The 16,988-nt window shown below is 35.8% G+C and overlaps 1 protein-coding gene across 1 annotated transcript; it reads right to left on the bottom strand.

Annotated features, from left to right (window-relative positions):
• Window positions 1-3,590: 3,590 nt before the first annotated feature.
• On the bottom strand, window positions 3,591-9,121 carry LOC107581914 (vesicle transport protein SEC20-like). The gene is made up of 6 exons (XM_016267601.1): window positions 9,020-9,121; window positions 8,759-8,851; window positions 8,273-8,364; window positions 8,092-8,193; window positions 6,309-6,427; window positions 3,591-4,277 (listed from the first exon to the last, which is right to left on the bottom strand). The coding sequence occupies exons 1-6, from the start codon at window positions 9,101-9,103 to the stop codon at window positions 4,081-4,083; spliced, it is 687 nt and encodes a 228-aa protein (XP_016123087.1). The 5' UTR covers window positions 9,104-9,121; the 3' UTR covers window positions 3,591-4,080.
• Window positions 9,122-16,988: the final 7,867 nt, after the last annotated feature.

Here is a 16,988-nt window from a genome sequence, read left to right on the forward strand (position 1 = left end):
AAAATTATTTATACATTGGATTACACTACTGTTTAAAAGTATGAGGTCAGTCTTTTTTTTTATTTTTTATAAATTAATACTTTTATTCTGTAAGGTACTGATTGTAAAAATAGTTTTTGTTACAAAAAGTCATCAATGAATACAAAAAAATGTACCATGGTTTCCACAAAAATAATAAGCACAATAAGAATGATTTTCAGTGATCATATTTCGTTTTTCAGGATTCTTTGATGAATAGAACAGCATTTAGTTAAAATAGATTAGAATTTTTGTAACATTTGAAATCTGTCACTGTTGATCTCTTTAGTTTGTTCTTGCTGAATGCATGTATTGATTTCTTTTGAATCGTTCACTTTTGAATGGTAGTGTGTCAGCATTTATAAGAAGAAGAACTATTTCTTGAGCAGAAAATCCGCAGATTGGAATCATTTCTGAAGGATCTTGTGACACTGAAGACTTGAGTATTTCCGCTTTGCCATCACAGAAATAAAATATATTCTAAAATATATTAAAATAGTAACTAACTCTTTTAAATTGGAATAATATTTCACAATATTATTTTTACTCTATTTTTGAATATTCAGGAGGACCATTAAATGTTTTGAATTGTGGCATTATTTCAAGGGGGGAAAAAAACATTTTTAAAATGATTTTTAATGGTAAATCTTTTGGCTGCATTTCAGTTCATTAGAATTTTTGTAACATTTGAAATCTGTCACTGTTGATCTCTTTAGTTTGTTCTTGCTGAATGCATGTATTGATTTCTTTTGAATTGTTCACTTTTGAATGGTAGTGTGTCAGCATTTATAAGAAGAAGAACTATTTCTTGAGCAGAAAATCCGCAGATTGGAATCATTTCTGAAGGATCTTGTGACACTGAAGACTTGAGTATTTCCGCTTTGCCATCACAGAAATAAAATATATTCTAAAATATATTAAAATAGTAACTAACTCTTTTAAATTGGAATAATATTTCACAATATTATTTTTACTCTATTTTTGAATATTCAGGAGGACCATTAAATGTTTTGAATTGTGGCATTATTTCAAGGGGGGAAAAAAACATTTTTAAAATGATTTTTAATGGTAAATCTTTTGGCTGCATTTCAGTTCAAAAATACTGTAAATCATTAAGTCAGTACATGAAATACCATGCTTTAAATACCTTTAATAATATAGTGTTTTCTACTCTCTTCTAATCGGTTTCTCTTGATTTGGGGTGAACTCTGGATCTGGACGTGTTACTGACAGGTTTAGGTGAGATCCACCTCTTTGGACTGTTTTTGAGCACAGGTAAAGCCTCAGCAGCAGATATAAGCTCTTACATGCCACGTGCTTCATGCAGTACACAGTGTTGCAACGTGACATATCTAATATCAGATTTCATATTTTTCTTGCTTAGAATTTAGAATCGACATTTTTCATACGTGATAAAATGCCTTCCTTAATAGATTGCAGTTACATACACAAACATTTTAAAATATGACTGAATATGCAGATCATTGATTTTGGACCTACCTCATCTCTGTAACATGCACCTGTACTGAAATACTGTGTAATATATTGCATAAAACATGTTAGAATGGGTCCCATATTTTCACAAGGAAACTGGTCAATGCCTAGACTCACTCACCTCTGTTTCAGTGTGTTTCTTGTAAATATTTTACATTATTATTATTTTTTTTTTTAATTTAAATTAATTTTTTCAAACGTATGCATGAAGTGTATCTTGTGGATTTTCAGGTCAGGTTCATTTCAGCCACTATAGAGTGCTGGTAAGTCATTTTATATACATGCTTGCACTATTTATTTTATTTTACTTTAGTTATTTTATCAGCTATTTACATTTTTTATTTGGGATTTGTATCAAAGTAATCAAATGTATTCATTGAAAGAAAACTAAATCCACAATAAATTAACCTTGTATCCAATTTTTGGCCTTTTGTGGATTCAAAACATGCATAAATCATCACAGCTTCTGAAAGGTTATAAAGAAACTATAATGCAATAAAACAAAATAGCACGCTAGTTAGTTACCCTCAGAAAACAAGTGCGGCAAGACCACAATGTTTGTTTTGTGCAACACAGGATCATTTCGACATACTGCAGTATCGTAGCAAAACTTAAGAGCAAAGAGCTCTACTGCAACAGAAGAAAAGCTTGGTGTAATTGATATACTACACGATACAGGGCCTAAAGAGATACATGTGACTGCATTTCTAAATCTAATTAGATACTGTATAATTAAAATGTCTTAGAAAGAAGTCTCTTGTTATGCTCACAATGGCTGCTTATATGAAAAAAGTTATGTATTAAAAAAAGTAAAGTATTAAAATTGAATTTATTCCTATGATGCAAAGCTGAATTTTCAGCATCATTACGCCAGTCTCCAGTGTCACATGATCCTCCAGAAATCATTCTAATATGTTGATTGTTCACAATATTACTGCTTTTACTGTATTTTTGATCAAACAAATCCAGCCTTGGTGAGACTTCTTTCATTAACATCAACATTAAAAAAAATCATTCTAAACTTTTAAACGGTTTTGTAAGTGAATAAAGGGACAAAACCGACCAGTTCTTCATAAAGTCACCTACTTCTTAAGACACAACCGGACACATACTACAGTAAAACAGAGATCCTACACCCCCCTAGTGGTTCATTCCACTGAAGAACATGCGAGACCATAACAGCCCTAAAAGAGACTCTGAAAAACAATTCATGTAGTCAAGTTAAATCAGGTGTTTTCAACTCCGGAATTCCTGGCTTCACTGGAAGGACTAGAATAGCAATCAATTAGAGAGACTGCTGATGCTGTAAACAACATCAAATACGCCAGCTGCGTCAACTGCAAAGTCAAAAGTTTGGGGAAATTATGATTTTGAATTATTCCCAAGTCTCTTATGCTCCCCAATTAAGGTTGAACTTATCTGATCACAAATACAGTAGACTGTAATACGTGAAAAGTCGTCATAATTTAAAACAGTTTTGTTATAATAAATGTCATTTATTCCTGTGAATTTTCAGCATCATTACTCCAGTCTTCAGTGTCACATGATCCTTCAGAAATCATTCTAATATGCTGATTTGCTGCTCAAGAAACATAACTGCTTAAACATTTTTGCTGCTTAATATTTTTGTGGAAACCATGATACTCCACCATTCAATTTTAGTTTTTTTGGTAATTCAGGAAGGATGTATATAGCTTATTGTCACTTTTGATTAATTTAATGCATCTTTGCTGAAAAAAAGTATTGCTTTTAAAAAAAATAATTATATATATATATATATATACACTGTATATAAACACACACACACATATATATATATAGTATGTAGTTTTGGATTTTGTTTTCCCTTAATAATAAAAACCTTCATTTAAAAAGTGCATGTTGTGTTATCTTTTACTAATATTTAAATTTGTTTGATGATCTGAAACATTAAAGTGTGACAAACACTTTACTGTATATATATATATATATACAGTGGGTACGGAAAGTATTCATATATATATATACATGTTTGTGAATAATATTTCACAATATTACTGTTTTACTGTATTTTTGAGCAAATAAATGCAGCCTTGGTGAGCATAAGAGACTTCTTTATTTAAAAAAAAAAAATCATAATAGTGTCAATGAAGCATAGCCTTCAGTTATATGCAGAAATGCTATTAATCATACTAATCAAACTTTATGCAGACATTGTCCATCAGGTTATTGGAATATTACAGAACTAACCTGAGATCATTTTATTATTGTACAAACAACTACACTGATTATAAAATATACTAGTGAATATCCAAATACAATCGAGACCAATGTAGTAAAATGTACAAGACAGCAAAGTGCATTTATTCCTTGTTCCTGAATTTCTGTTTAGTGATCCTGATCATTGAGATTTTATAATAGCACTTCAATATCCTCCCTTATTGTGTCCCCAGAGAATCCCGAAGCTTGTCATCATCTTTAAGCTGGTGAAACCCCTCGTTTTGAAAGAACTACGGTCTCATTTGGGTTGTAACATTCACAGAACGATTTCTGGAAAGCAGTGTTAAGTTGACACAGTTCCCTCTTCCACTAAATGAAGGGGAAGAGTCTCTTTTTCAGGATGTAGAGCACTGTAGCCAGAAACAGAGCAAGAGCTAAAAAGATCAGCAGTTTGTCGGTCAGTTCACGCCGATTGTATTTCAGGATAAGTTTTCGCCCCAAGTGAATGGTTCCCGTCATGGCCTTAAACTCTTCATTCGTCTCTTGCACAGTCCTTGAGGAAGAAGCTGGAAACAGAGCAAGCGGAGAACATAAACTTGCAATATTCATAACCAGATAGTAGAAATGTCATAGCCATGAGGTTAGATGTTGTTCAGAAGCCGTGTTCCATGTTCATGTTTCCAAGGTTGTTTTTTATAATCTTCAACATGAATATATAAAATGAATCATTTAGATCCAAACCAGACCAGATTTGCATCTCAAAACATCACTGATTCTTTTCCCTTAATCTGCAGGTTTAAAACAAACACTGAAATACTTTCACAAGCTGTTTTTCACTAGCAATTTTCCCCCAAATTAGTTCATGAAAAAAATTAGATGTGACCCTGGAGCACAAAACCAGTCATATATTTGTAGCAATAGCCAACAATACATTGTATGGGTCAAAATTATCGATTTTTCTTTTATGCCAAAAATCATTAGGATATTAAGTAAAGATCGTGTTCCATGAAGATATTTGGTAAATTTCCTACTGTAAATATATCAAAACTTCATTTTTGATTAGCAATATGCATTGCTAAGAACTTAATTCTGGAAGTTGTGGCCTAATGGTTAGAGAGTCGGACTCATAACCCAAAGGCTGTGGGTTCGAGTCTCGTACCGGCAGGGATTGTAGGTGGGGGGGAGTGAATGTACAGCACTCTCTCCATCTTCAATACCACGACTGAGGTGCCCTTGAGCAAGGCACCGAACCCCCACCTGCTCCCCGGGCGCCGCAGCATAAATGGCTGCCCACTGCTCCGGGTGTGTGTTCACGGTTTGTGTGTGTTCACTGCTGTGTGTGTGCACTTAGGATGGGACATGTCACGTCACTTTAAATTTGGACAACTTTAAAAGCAATTTTCTCAATATTTAGATTTTTTTTGCACCCTCAGATTCCAGATTTTCAAATATTGTCCTATCCTAACAAAGCATACATCAATGGAAAGCATATTTATTCAGATCTTCTCATTAATTTTATAGATGAATTGATTGACGGATGGGAGGATAGATAGATCATATAATGTATGTGTTGTTGATAATAATAAGAAATGTTTCTTACGCACCAAATCAGCATATTAGAATGATTTCTGAAGGATCATGTGACCGGAGTAATGATGCTGAAAATTCAGATTTGCTGCACAGCAATACATTTTAAAATATAGTCAAATATATCTTATTTTACATTCATTTTATTTTAAATTGGAATCATTATTTGGCAATATTACTGTTTTCACTGTTCCTTGTTGAGTGGAAGTGATAAAATCTTACCAACCCCAAGCAAAGTTTGAACAGTAGTGCATATAACAGGGTGTTTGGCTTGCTTGCTTTTGTTTTGTTTTTTAGATATATTTATTTATTTATGCTTTCTAACCATTTAATTATTGTTCTTTTTATTTCTATTAGTAACTCGGCGCACAAGACGGCTGGTCACGTGACGTCAACATGCAGAATAAACCAACCCTTTTCTTACTAAGGAGATTTCTTTAGGCGTAAAACCTAGCGATAGCAATAAATCACCTACATATGTGACCCTGGACCACAAAACCAGTCATAAGGGTCCATTTTTTGAAATTGAGATTTATGCATCATCTGAAAGCTGAATAAATAAGCTTTCCATTGGTGTATGGTTTGTTAGGATAAGACAATATTTGGTCGAGATACAACTATTTGAAAATCTGGAATCTGAGGGTGCAAAAAAAATCTAAATATTGAGAAAATCATCTTTAAAGTTGTCCAAATGAAGTTCTTAGCAATGCATATTACCAATAAAAAATGAAGTTTTGCTATATCTACAGTAGAAAATTTACAAAATATCTTTATGGAACATGATCTTTACTTAATGTCCTAATGATTTTTGGCATAAAAGAAAAATCAATAATTTTGACCCATACAATGTATTTTTGGCTATTGCTACAAATATACCCCAGCGACTTAAGACTAGTTTTGTGCTCCAGGGTCACATATTCCTACTCGTATGTCAGCCAACTACTAATAGATTCACGTCCTTATATCATGAAGGTTATGATCTCAGGCCCAAAGCGCATCGGCTTTGTTACCCAGAGTTCCGATGGTCTCCTCGCTCTGCTGCACCTGCTGTGACATCATCCGGCTGATGCTCATCAGACTCTCTGTGATGTCACTGGATGTCTGCGCCAAACTCTCTTTAGTGGCCTTCCTACAACCACAACAAGATGCATTTAGTAAATATGGCTTAGGACAGTGTTGAGAAGTAAACACTATCCATTTAAATACCACATAAATGTGCAATTGGTTTGCTTTCTTTGTGGTCCCACTTTAAATTAGGTGTTTTATTGTACAATGCACTTATTGTGTTCGTATTGTATTGCACAACACGTTTGCTGCTATTGAGCTGGGATAAGCGTTAGGTTAGGGACAGGTTTGTTGGTATGGGTAGGTTTAAGGGTGGGTTAAGGTGTAAGGGATGGGTCAACAGTGTAATTATAAATGTAATTACAGAAATTAATTACAGATGTAAGTTTTTTTTTTTTTTAATATAAGTACAATGTAAAAACATGTACGCAATAAGTACATTGTACCAAATTATTCATTTTAAAGGGGTCATATGATGCGATTTAAATTTTTCCTTTCTCTTTGGAGTGTTACAAGCTCTTGGTGCATGAAGAAGATCTGTAAAGTTGCAAAGACTAAAGTCTCAAATCCAAAGAGATATTCTTCATAAAAGTTAAGAGTCAGCCACACCTACCTAAAACAACTCGTTATAACACGCCCCCACATGTCTACCTCACTATGTGGAAATATTAGCATAATGTGCCCAAATGTTCACGCAAAGAAAGAAGGAGTGGTTTCAGGAACAGCAGTAGTGTTGATGCAGCCATGTCAGGGAGACGCTGTGTGGTTCAGTGGGAAAGCAAAAGCACTTTATTTGGCCTTCCAAATGTAGATGCAATTAGGAATCATTGGTTAAGATTTATTTATTTACAACAGAACAGCACAACCCAGATGTTCAAATTTGTGCAACGCATTTTATGGACGACTTTTTTTTTATTTTTTAACCTAGAAGAGTACGAACCTGGCTGTGCACAAAGGCTATTTCTAAAAAAAAAAACTAAAAAAAAATGGGTCAATTCCGACTTTGCTATGACAATCTGGCACTTCTGAGCGACTGTAAGTATGTTTTGTTATTAGTTTAAGTATTTGCTATTGACTGTTCAAATGCAGAGTTTTGAGCAGCGCAGAGTAACGCGTCGTGAGTGTGTGTGTGTGTGTGTGTGTGTGTGAGAGAGAGGGGAACAGGGTCACATCACAGGAGAGTGAACCGCCTGTCAGAAATCATAGCACGTCAGCTGTCTTAACCGCGGCTTGTGTACTGCATCATCACTGTGTCTGTCACGCGACTCTGTTGCCCTTTCGGGCTTGAACTGATGGTAAAACCAACGACATTGTTAATGATTAATGTCTTGATATTTACTTTGAAAGCTGAAGCTCGCGATTATGGTAAGGGGCGTTCGGCCAATCACAATGCACTGGGACAGCTGGCCAATCAGAGCAGACTGCGCTTGTCAAAGGAGGGGGCTTTGTGGAAAACTACGTGTTTGAGAGAGGCGGGGCATAGAGGACCTACAATAATGTAAAGTATTTGAAAAAGAATGTGTTTTTTGAACATTAAAGCATATCAACATATTCTGTTACACCAAATAATGATCTTTAAAATAGCATCATATGACCCCTTTAAGGCCACTTAATATAAAGTGGGAGCTTTTTTTTTGTTTTCAAAACTCATAGAAACATTGAAATGTCAATCACAATGATTTAACTGTGACTGGCTGGAAATAGCAGCTGTAAAGCAGCATGATTTACCTTTGTCTAACTGAATCACCACCTTGAAGCAGTTCGTCCTTCTCCAGGTTGTCAATGGCCAGCTTGCAGGCCAGATTTGCCTTCCTCCACACCATCTGGTTACTGAAACACAGGAGTAGAGATAATACTGTAATTCAACACAAACAGAAAGAAGACTAGACAATAAAAATGGTTTTCTAACCTTAACATCTGCTTCCGATGGCCTTCCGTTTCACTCAAGATAGCTTGTTTATCAGTCTCTCGGTCTTGTTCTTTTGCCATCTGTTCCATGTCCTATCAAAAAGTTTGGATTCGCTGTTATCCACAATGTTAACCCTGTAAAGCCTTTTTAATGGAACAATTTATTGAACCTTGAAACAAAAAAAAATAGTGCATGTGTTTTATATCGCAATCGATACATCAGTTTTTTATGGTTCATATAGTGTGATATAAGAGAAAATGAAACTCACACCTGAGGAGGGGGGGGGAAAACACCTTAATTTTTCCAAGTAGAGCAAAATATGCAGTTTGGTGCAGATGTTGTTATTCATATGGTCAAAGAGTAAGAAGAAATTGATGTAGAATTTGATTCCATATTATTATTATACCTTTACAGTTTTATGTTCCGCAGTTTTGACGGAAACATTCATATTTTTTTATCTATATTGTCATGAAATGACGAATGTACCTGAATCCTCTGTCTTAACTGATTGAACCTTTCCTTCACTGTAGAGTTCAGATCTAAAAGCACTGCCTGTGGCCCGCAGCACTCTCTTATGTCCTGACACAAAAAGAAAAGACTTATTAAAACAAGAATTTATTGTTTCCACTTCATGCTGACTGACAGACACAATTATAGCCACATCTTTGAATTACTATAACGTTTAACGTCAGACAAACCTGACAGTAAGACCATAGCAGATACATTAATATAAAGAATGAAGTCTACCTGAATAAGAGCTTTGATTTCCAGATCATATTTGATAATCTCTTGGCCACATATCCGGACAAGTACATCAGAGGAGGACGCCATGTTTGTTGTTATACGATACGTCAGAAGGTCCAAACTTCAGCGTATTTTCAGAACGCCTTTTTAATGCGCCCTGCAAAAGTGTTCTGAGAGCAAAACTGAGCCCATAATACTTCTTTACAACTAAGAATGCGTATATGATTGATTAAATTAATCAAAAGTGACAGAAAAGACCTTTTTAATTCTGCAAAAGTTCCCATAACGTTCTATTTAACAAAGAGTCGCTTCAGAGCAGTAAATGGTCACCATGAAATATTGATAACAATATAAAAGTAATTCTTACATTTATTATAGATTTACAAATAAATACCCACAAAAGGTCAATAATCCAGTTATTAGCTAATCATTATACCGTTATTATAATCGATATTGTCCAAATGAAAAAAATGTGGATGGATGGATGAAGCTAATAACTGGATTATTGACCTTTTGTGGGTATTTATTTGTAAATCTATAATAAATGTAAGAATTACTTTTATATTGTTATCAATATTTCATGGTGAACATTTACTGCTCTGAAGCGACTCTGGATGGATGGATGGATGGATGGATGGATGGATGGATGGATGGATGGATGGATGGATGGATGGATGGATGGATGGATGGATGGATGGATGGATGGATGGATGGATGGATGGATGGATGGATGGATGGATGGATGGATGGATGGATGGATGGATGGATGGATGGATGGATGGATGGATGGATGGATGGATGGATGGATGGATGGATGGATGGATGGATGGATGGATGGATGGATGGATGGATGGATGGATGGATGGATGGATGGATGGATGGATGGATGGATGGATGGATGGATGGATGGATGGATGGATGGATGGATGGATGGATGGATGGATGGATGGATGGATGGATGGATGGATGGATGGATGGATGGATGGATGGATGGAATAACAGAAGAACATTACCTCACAACTATTGACCGTATAATAGCGGAAAGTTTGTGGTTTCATTTTGACTTAGAAATGCATGACTGTTGCCAGAAACACTAGGCATCCAAGAACTGAGTGAGGAAGAGAGAAAGAATTGGAGGAAGAGAAGAAAGGAAGAACAGAATGAGGTAGCTGGGTCACTGAGCCCAATCATGTCATTTGTAAAGCATGCAAGCTTGCACAATTTAAATGTATGTGACTCTGAGTTAAGAAGTATATTGGGGTGCAATAGTCTAGTGAAAATGCTTCTTACATTTATTAAGGTAATCTAGTAAAAATGCACAACAGATGAAGAGCTGCAGTTTCTAATGTTTATTTTGATAGTAAAATCAATAATAGAATTAGACTATGGTTACAAGCAGAATTGTGGTACCAACTCCGGGCTGATACAATGCAGTGACATAATAAAGGATAATACAAAAAACTGAAATCAAATAATAAGAGGCACAATAACACAAAACAGACACATTTTGAAGATCAATCACAACTGCTTTTAAGCCTATTTCACATCTGTACACTAACAAGGCTCGATAAACCAAGCTGTTCTCCAACTAGTTGTGCCGAAGGAAAAAAACAAAAAACAAAGAAATAAAAGTGAAAGAAAACGTCCACTGTATGTCAAAACCCAGCACAACACTGAAACATAAATAGAACAACTGTCAAGATATTGTATTTGAACAGGCATATATGTGAACTACAAATATAGACATTGCTAATAGGATCAAGTAACTGTTAGTTTCAGTAGGATACACTTCTGCAGAGTTTTGCTTAAGAATATCACCAAGAGATCTATGACAGAGCACTTAGCAATGAAATACAGCCTTCCTACTGCGACTAGAACCAACAAAATAAAAATACAAAATAAAATAAAAAAGGAGAAAGATTTTACACTTGGGGAGTACACACACAATACTAGCTACTTAAGGAGCCCATGCTAAATTATCAAGTAGAATACCATACAACATTAGAAGCACAAATATTGTGTATTATTTTCATTTTTTTTTAGTTCTTTTTTTTTTATAATTGACACTTCACGTCAATCGTTGTAAATTGAATGTTGTATGGATTTTCTAAACTAAAAGGAGTCGAAACAAAAAGGATTTGGTGGCCCTGGTTACGTTTCTGCAAACCCGCTTCCAATGTTGAAGGTCAATTTAGTCGCTCGATGCAAATTTGGCAAAGGGTCGGAAGGGAATGTAAATCACTGCAGTGTAGAAAAGTATGCGAGCGTTCTTCGACAACCTTTTTGGTATCGTTGGTTTCAGAGTAGTGATTCGAGGGAGTCCGGTGCACTTCAGTGCAAGAGATCTGGGCCCAACAGTCCAAGTGACCCTACTAGCTTCTCCATGTCTTCCTCAACAGCAAAATAATTAAACAAACAGACAATCAAAATAAGCTATCACCGCTACATTAGCACGGCCCTTTTACCGCCCGACCACTGGTTCGGTCCAAGTCCAACATGAGCGCCCGGTGTGGGGTCAGGTCTTGGCACAGGTGTTGCAGTGGCTTGAGCAGATGTCGTAAGAGCAACGTTATTCCGGAACGGTTTCTAGCGTAAGATCGGGGAAGGAGAAGAGTTCACGGACCTGACAGCGCGTGCCAAGTCACAGCTCTGAGGGTGTTCAAGTACGTATTTTGAAATTCAGCACCATGGGTGGTGAGACAGGACTCCTACCCAATGTCCAAGTTTTTTTGAACCCAATAAAACGAAGAGCTTCTTTCCCCCCCCCCATCGCCGTGAAGGGAGCCATGCAGAGGAAACCACCAAAAGAAGACTCAACTTTTCTCTGAGGGAGTGACTGAGTGCAAGGAAAGCGTCCCGACCGGGGCGAACGGGGACGTCCGTCAGCGCTTCGCCGGTCCACCGAGACTTCCCGACCGAATTCCATCTCAGGACGATCTAGGCCGAGCAATGCGCACCTCTGTGTCATGTTTGTGTTCGTGGAAAACCTTGATTCTGTTCATTGGAGAACAACTGCTGAAGGCCATTTCAGTTCGTTGGTGAGTGACTCTGCTCCAGGTCATAGCTGGCGATCTGAGGAACAGTATAACCAGAAGAATCGGGAGGCACAATAATCTTGAGCGTTGGTGAGGGGACACAATGTTGACGAGGTTTGACATTGTCTTTGCAAAGCTTCTTCTTCTTCAGGGCTTCGGAGGAATCCACCACTGCGTACATCCAACGTATACATAAAAGTTACAATGTATCATGTACGAATGGATTTACCTGCTTCTAACAAGGTCAAAACAAAGGCAGAGACAATTCCAACCAAGAACCTAAAGAGAAGAAATCTCACATGGTTTATATATACATGATATAAACATTAAAAAAATTAGTCTATGATTGCAGCACTCTTTGGATAGTCTCTCAACCAAACCATATGGGACACAGTCTTTAAGTTTAATCATATTGAACTCCACTGAAGGAAGACTACATTCATCTTTCAATGAAAACTGTATGAGGGCAAAGCAGCAACAGTTCTCATCTGAAGCAAGCTTACTGCTGGACACAGCAGAAAACCAAACAAAAAAAAAAAGAAGAAGAGGAAACTTGTGATTTAATTCTTGGCATAATGGGCAAAATCTCGTTTCTGTAGAAAATGTCAATAGATCAAGTTTGGGTTTTCATGTCTGAATAAGGCACCTGATTTTGCAGGCATCATTTCAAAAATAACATTGGAAATTCTCTAAAACCAAGTGCAATGTGGGTCTTCTCAGCTGAAAGCTGGAGTGCGATGGAGATGATTTACACCAAAGTATCAAAGTTTCTTTTCCCCGCTTGTGCTCATTGGTTTGAATAAAGACAGCGAGACCATTCTTCTGCCCCGATGTTTGTTGCAAAAGCTCCATGAAAATCAATTTAGCAAGGTTAGCATGCACAATAGTCATGCCGTGTATATGCAAACATATCCATGGTTTCAAATATCATATCTAAAGGGATCATAAATGGAACATTTACAAGCAGCTGGAGTCATGATACGTAGGAATGCATGTTCTGCTGCTAAACCTCGAAGCGCTATCACCTAAAAAGCTCGAAGGTCTTTTCTACTTTTGAAGAACACACAAGTTGAGACGATTACACAAGATACAGAGTAACAAAATGCACAGAATGGTAAAATGATTCATCATCAAGGGTCCATTAAACAACAGCGAACAAAAAAAACAAAAAAAAACTACAACATTCAATAGGTTAAATACATTGGAAAGAGCATGTTTATTTAGCAACAATAAGACAGGCCGCCTTCCGTGAAATGCTTATCAAAAGATTTCTCAGCTTAGTCACCAAGTTGTTTACCATCGATAACCACTATTACAATATTATTTTTTTAAAAATACACGTGCTGTAAACTAAAGCAACATCCTGTCTTTCTACGGAGTGAAACCTGCATAGTGCACCAATAAGAGTAATCGTTCTTGTACATAGCAAACGCATATCTACACAAACCATTGGAAAGGAAAGGTGTAAGGTGCGCTTGTTTGAATGCTCTTGAGTATATACTGTAGCCATTTTAGAAGGATTCAAAGCGAGTTATCCATTGAGATCAAACTGTGTTTGATGAATCCGCGGTATAAAGATAGTGGCATAAGATCCATCTCTCGATAAATAATAGTTTACAATATAAAAGTCATTGCTCGTAGCTTGAATGTAACAGGGAATGATCTTTGATTCTCTATACAATTTTAGAAACATGATTTAGCAGCTTTGCATCCAAAATTATTGAATCATCAACAATATGCAGACAATAAAAACAATCAATCAATCAAAGAATGGATGTAATAGCTAGCTTAGTCTTTTTTTTCAGGATATTTTCAGCATCTCAAGGTATGGGTGATTCAAAAAAAAAAAACTAAAGCAAACTAAAAGACCACGCAAATTGTTCAGAAACAGAAAGCTACAATATTTCCCTTTGAAAAAGTAATATGATGCTAAATAACTGCAAAATATATTAAATGTGTTATAAATAATGAATTATATTTACTTTTTGTGAACTGGTATTTTTTTTTTTTTACGATGCATATATCTGTTTTTGAAGGCAGAAATAATTATAAAATAATCACAATTAATTCTTATGTGACAGCCCATTATGAATGTTAATATCGAATCACACTATGAAGCAAAACAAACACACATATACAAATGTGTGCGTGTTTATACATGTGTATGTGTTCTTTAAATATCTTTCTTTATATAAAAAAAAAAGAAAGAAAAGAAAGAAAGATAAAATACTGGCTTTTTCTTTTCCTTAACTGTTTGAATGCCACAGAGTCCCCTGGTTAAAACACTAAACTGCACAGCTCACAACATCATGTTGAATGCGAGAGCTTGCGACAGCACACTACGATAACTACCAAACGCTCTCAAAACAGCACGGAAGGACAACATGCATTTCCATCTCCGTATGCTCATTGTCACTCGCCATCAAGCTTATTTTACAGGACAATCATTACCATTTTGAGCTAATGCCACTCTGAGAAGCTTTGAGCTGTAGATGGCACAAGAAAAGCCGGTCTTTGTCGCCATAACAAATGGCTTTGCTGTCTTTTGAGAATGGATGGGTTCTTAAAATGAAAACATAGTCCAATTGATTCCCCATGGCAAATGGAACTGCCTTACAGTACAGTGATATTTATATTTATATATTATTTTTTATTTTTTTCTGAGCTACTTTTTCAAATAACTCCGATTTCCCCCAGTAAGTAAAAAAATTACGTTAAAAAATCCACGACAACGATACCCATCTCTGGCCAGAGAGAATGGGTCAACACTGTACATCTACCTGAAGAAAAATCCAAAGCAGAATTTGTATTTTTCCATAGGAAATGTCTACTGAAGGCAAACGAAGGTTGTGACGTCAGAGTCCTCACCACGAATGTCTGTCTCCGCTCAAGACCTCTCTGTCACACTGCCCTGGTCAAGATGGCAAAAGTCAAGTACACACCGCAGCATTCAAACGAGGTCGGTTTAGCAGCAAATGGGGAGGTGGAAAGCTTCTTTTTTTTTGTTTTTTGTTTTTGTCTTGACAAAGTGCTTTTGCGTTCTTACATGTAATATAGAACTTACTATACATTTATAGATATATAATATACTATATATATTTTCTATATATCTTCTAAAAAAAAAGAAGTTACAACACATAATGGACGGTATACAGAATCTTTACTATGCTACTAAAAGCAAAGAAAAATAGCTTTACAAAACTCTTAGTTTAGATTTTAAAGGAAAAAATATTCTCCCTTATTTGATCAAAATGATATTTGAGAAACGACCTTCTCCACAAGCTTCAGCATCAAGAATAAAGTCACTTTTAAAAGGCCTTTAGCAAGCTATTAATAATTCCACCTGGAAGAGATTTTTCAGAAGGAACAAATTCGCAGCAGCTTGAGATTGTGGAGAAAACTGGTCTAGGTCACAACTCAAATAAGAACTTGTATTTTCCATAATGAAAATGAAGCCTAATTTTAGGACTATTTAAGTTTTTATGACATTATTTTCATCACAGTTAAGCACATTTCCTCTTCAATTCTCATTGAAGTCACGTAATCGTGAAGTACAATTGTAAGTATACATCACGGTAATGCGGTTTTGAATGGTTTGAACTACGGTATTGAGAATTTGAGCGTAAAGTGCATTTTTTATAGGCTTCGTTTTATGCAAAATATAATTTATCATTTTTTTTCTTCTTTTCGACGCTTCTCACGACTTTTTATTGTGAGTTTGTTACAGCCGATGATGTATATAGAAGTTATACATAAGATTGTGTTAAATACAGACAATCTATCGTTAAACAATTTGCAAAGGATCATCCGATTTCCCTTAGCAAGATAAGTGCTTTCGAAAACATTTCCGAATTTTCCGAGAGATATCTGTGGGTAGCACAGAAAGGAAATATAAAGGCAATCTCTACAAAAATATACGCAATTCAATTTTTCGTTCAACAATACTCAGAGTAAGAAGTCAAGCGTAGAAATGTTTCATGCCGAGTAACAGTATTTGAGAAGATGGCATCTTAATGTGTGCACGGATTAATGCGTATTCAAACTCTAAACAAGGCAATGACTTGTATAATTTTTGTATATGCACTCTCTTCTCCAACTATAGGAAGAATAGCAAACCTTTTGGTTTTGTGATAATATCTTCTATGGGCAAAATAGAAGCATCTCCATTAACTTTATAGCTCGTCTTTTAAATACGCAACAAAACTTCAGTGGAGGGAAACCGAATGGCGGTACAAATATATATGAGAACCAAAGGAACTGTACAAAATTCGATGAAGATGCAAATGAACGCTTCTTTCTGCAGAGAATTGGACCCAAGCAAATTTCACAGTTCATTAGAAATCCCTGACCCTACCATTTTTTCCTACATTCAATACGGTGTCAGGTAAGCTGTGCAAATTCCTTACTTAGACTGGCTAGTTGCCATTTTAAGTTGCATGTGTCTTTGGTACAAAAAACAAAACAAACAAAATATAGTGTGCAAATATAATTTTTTGTTGTTTTTTATATGTGAATATTTCTTATATTACGACACGGCCCACCCCCCCCATCCCCTCTTAAACGAAGTACCGAAAAAAGTACATTTGCCAGAGCCATCTTATGATACAAAGCACAGACTCTGTGGCATATATCTATATTCTCCATGTTCCTATGTACATTCAGAGTATCTTTAAAGAGCTTCGACTTCTTGCTTTCTGCAAAATGGTCCATTTGCGCTCTCTATTGAGTTTTATTTTTCCTCAACTCCGCGATTGCAAGGCACAATGAATCTTACTTGTATAAAGTACAAATATAAACAAAACCCAGTCTGGGATTCAGTTTTTTAAGCCTCTTTCGCTGAGAATTTGCAAAACAACATCAACGTGATTTGACGTGAGGGCACTTCAACCAAAGTGTAGAAAGGAAAAGATTTCACCAGTGGATAATAATCAATCGAT

Source organism: Sinocyclocheilus grahami, unplaced genomic scaffold (genome assembly GCF_001515645.1).
Source record: "Sinocyclocheilus grahami isolate Dianchi unplaced genomic scaffold, SAMN03320097.WGS_v1.1 scaffold39.1, whole genome shotgun sequence".
Classification (NCBI taxonomy): domain Eukaryota; kingdom Metazoa; phylum Chordata; class Actinopteri; order Cypriniformes; family Cyprinidae; genus Sinocyclocheilus; species Sinocyclocheilus grahami.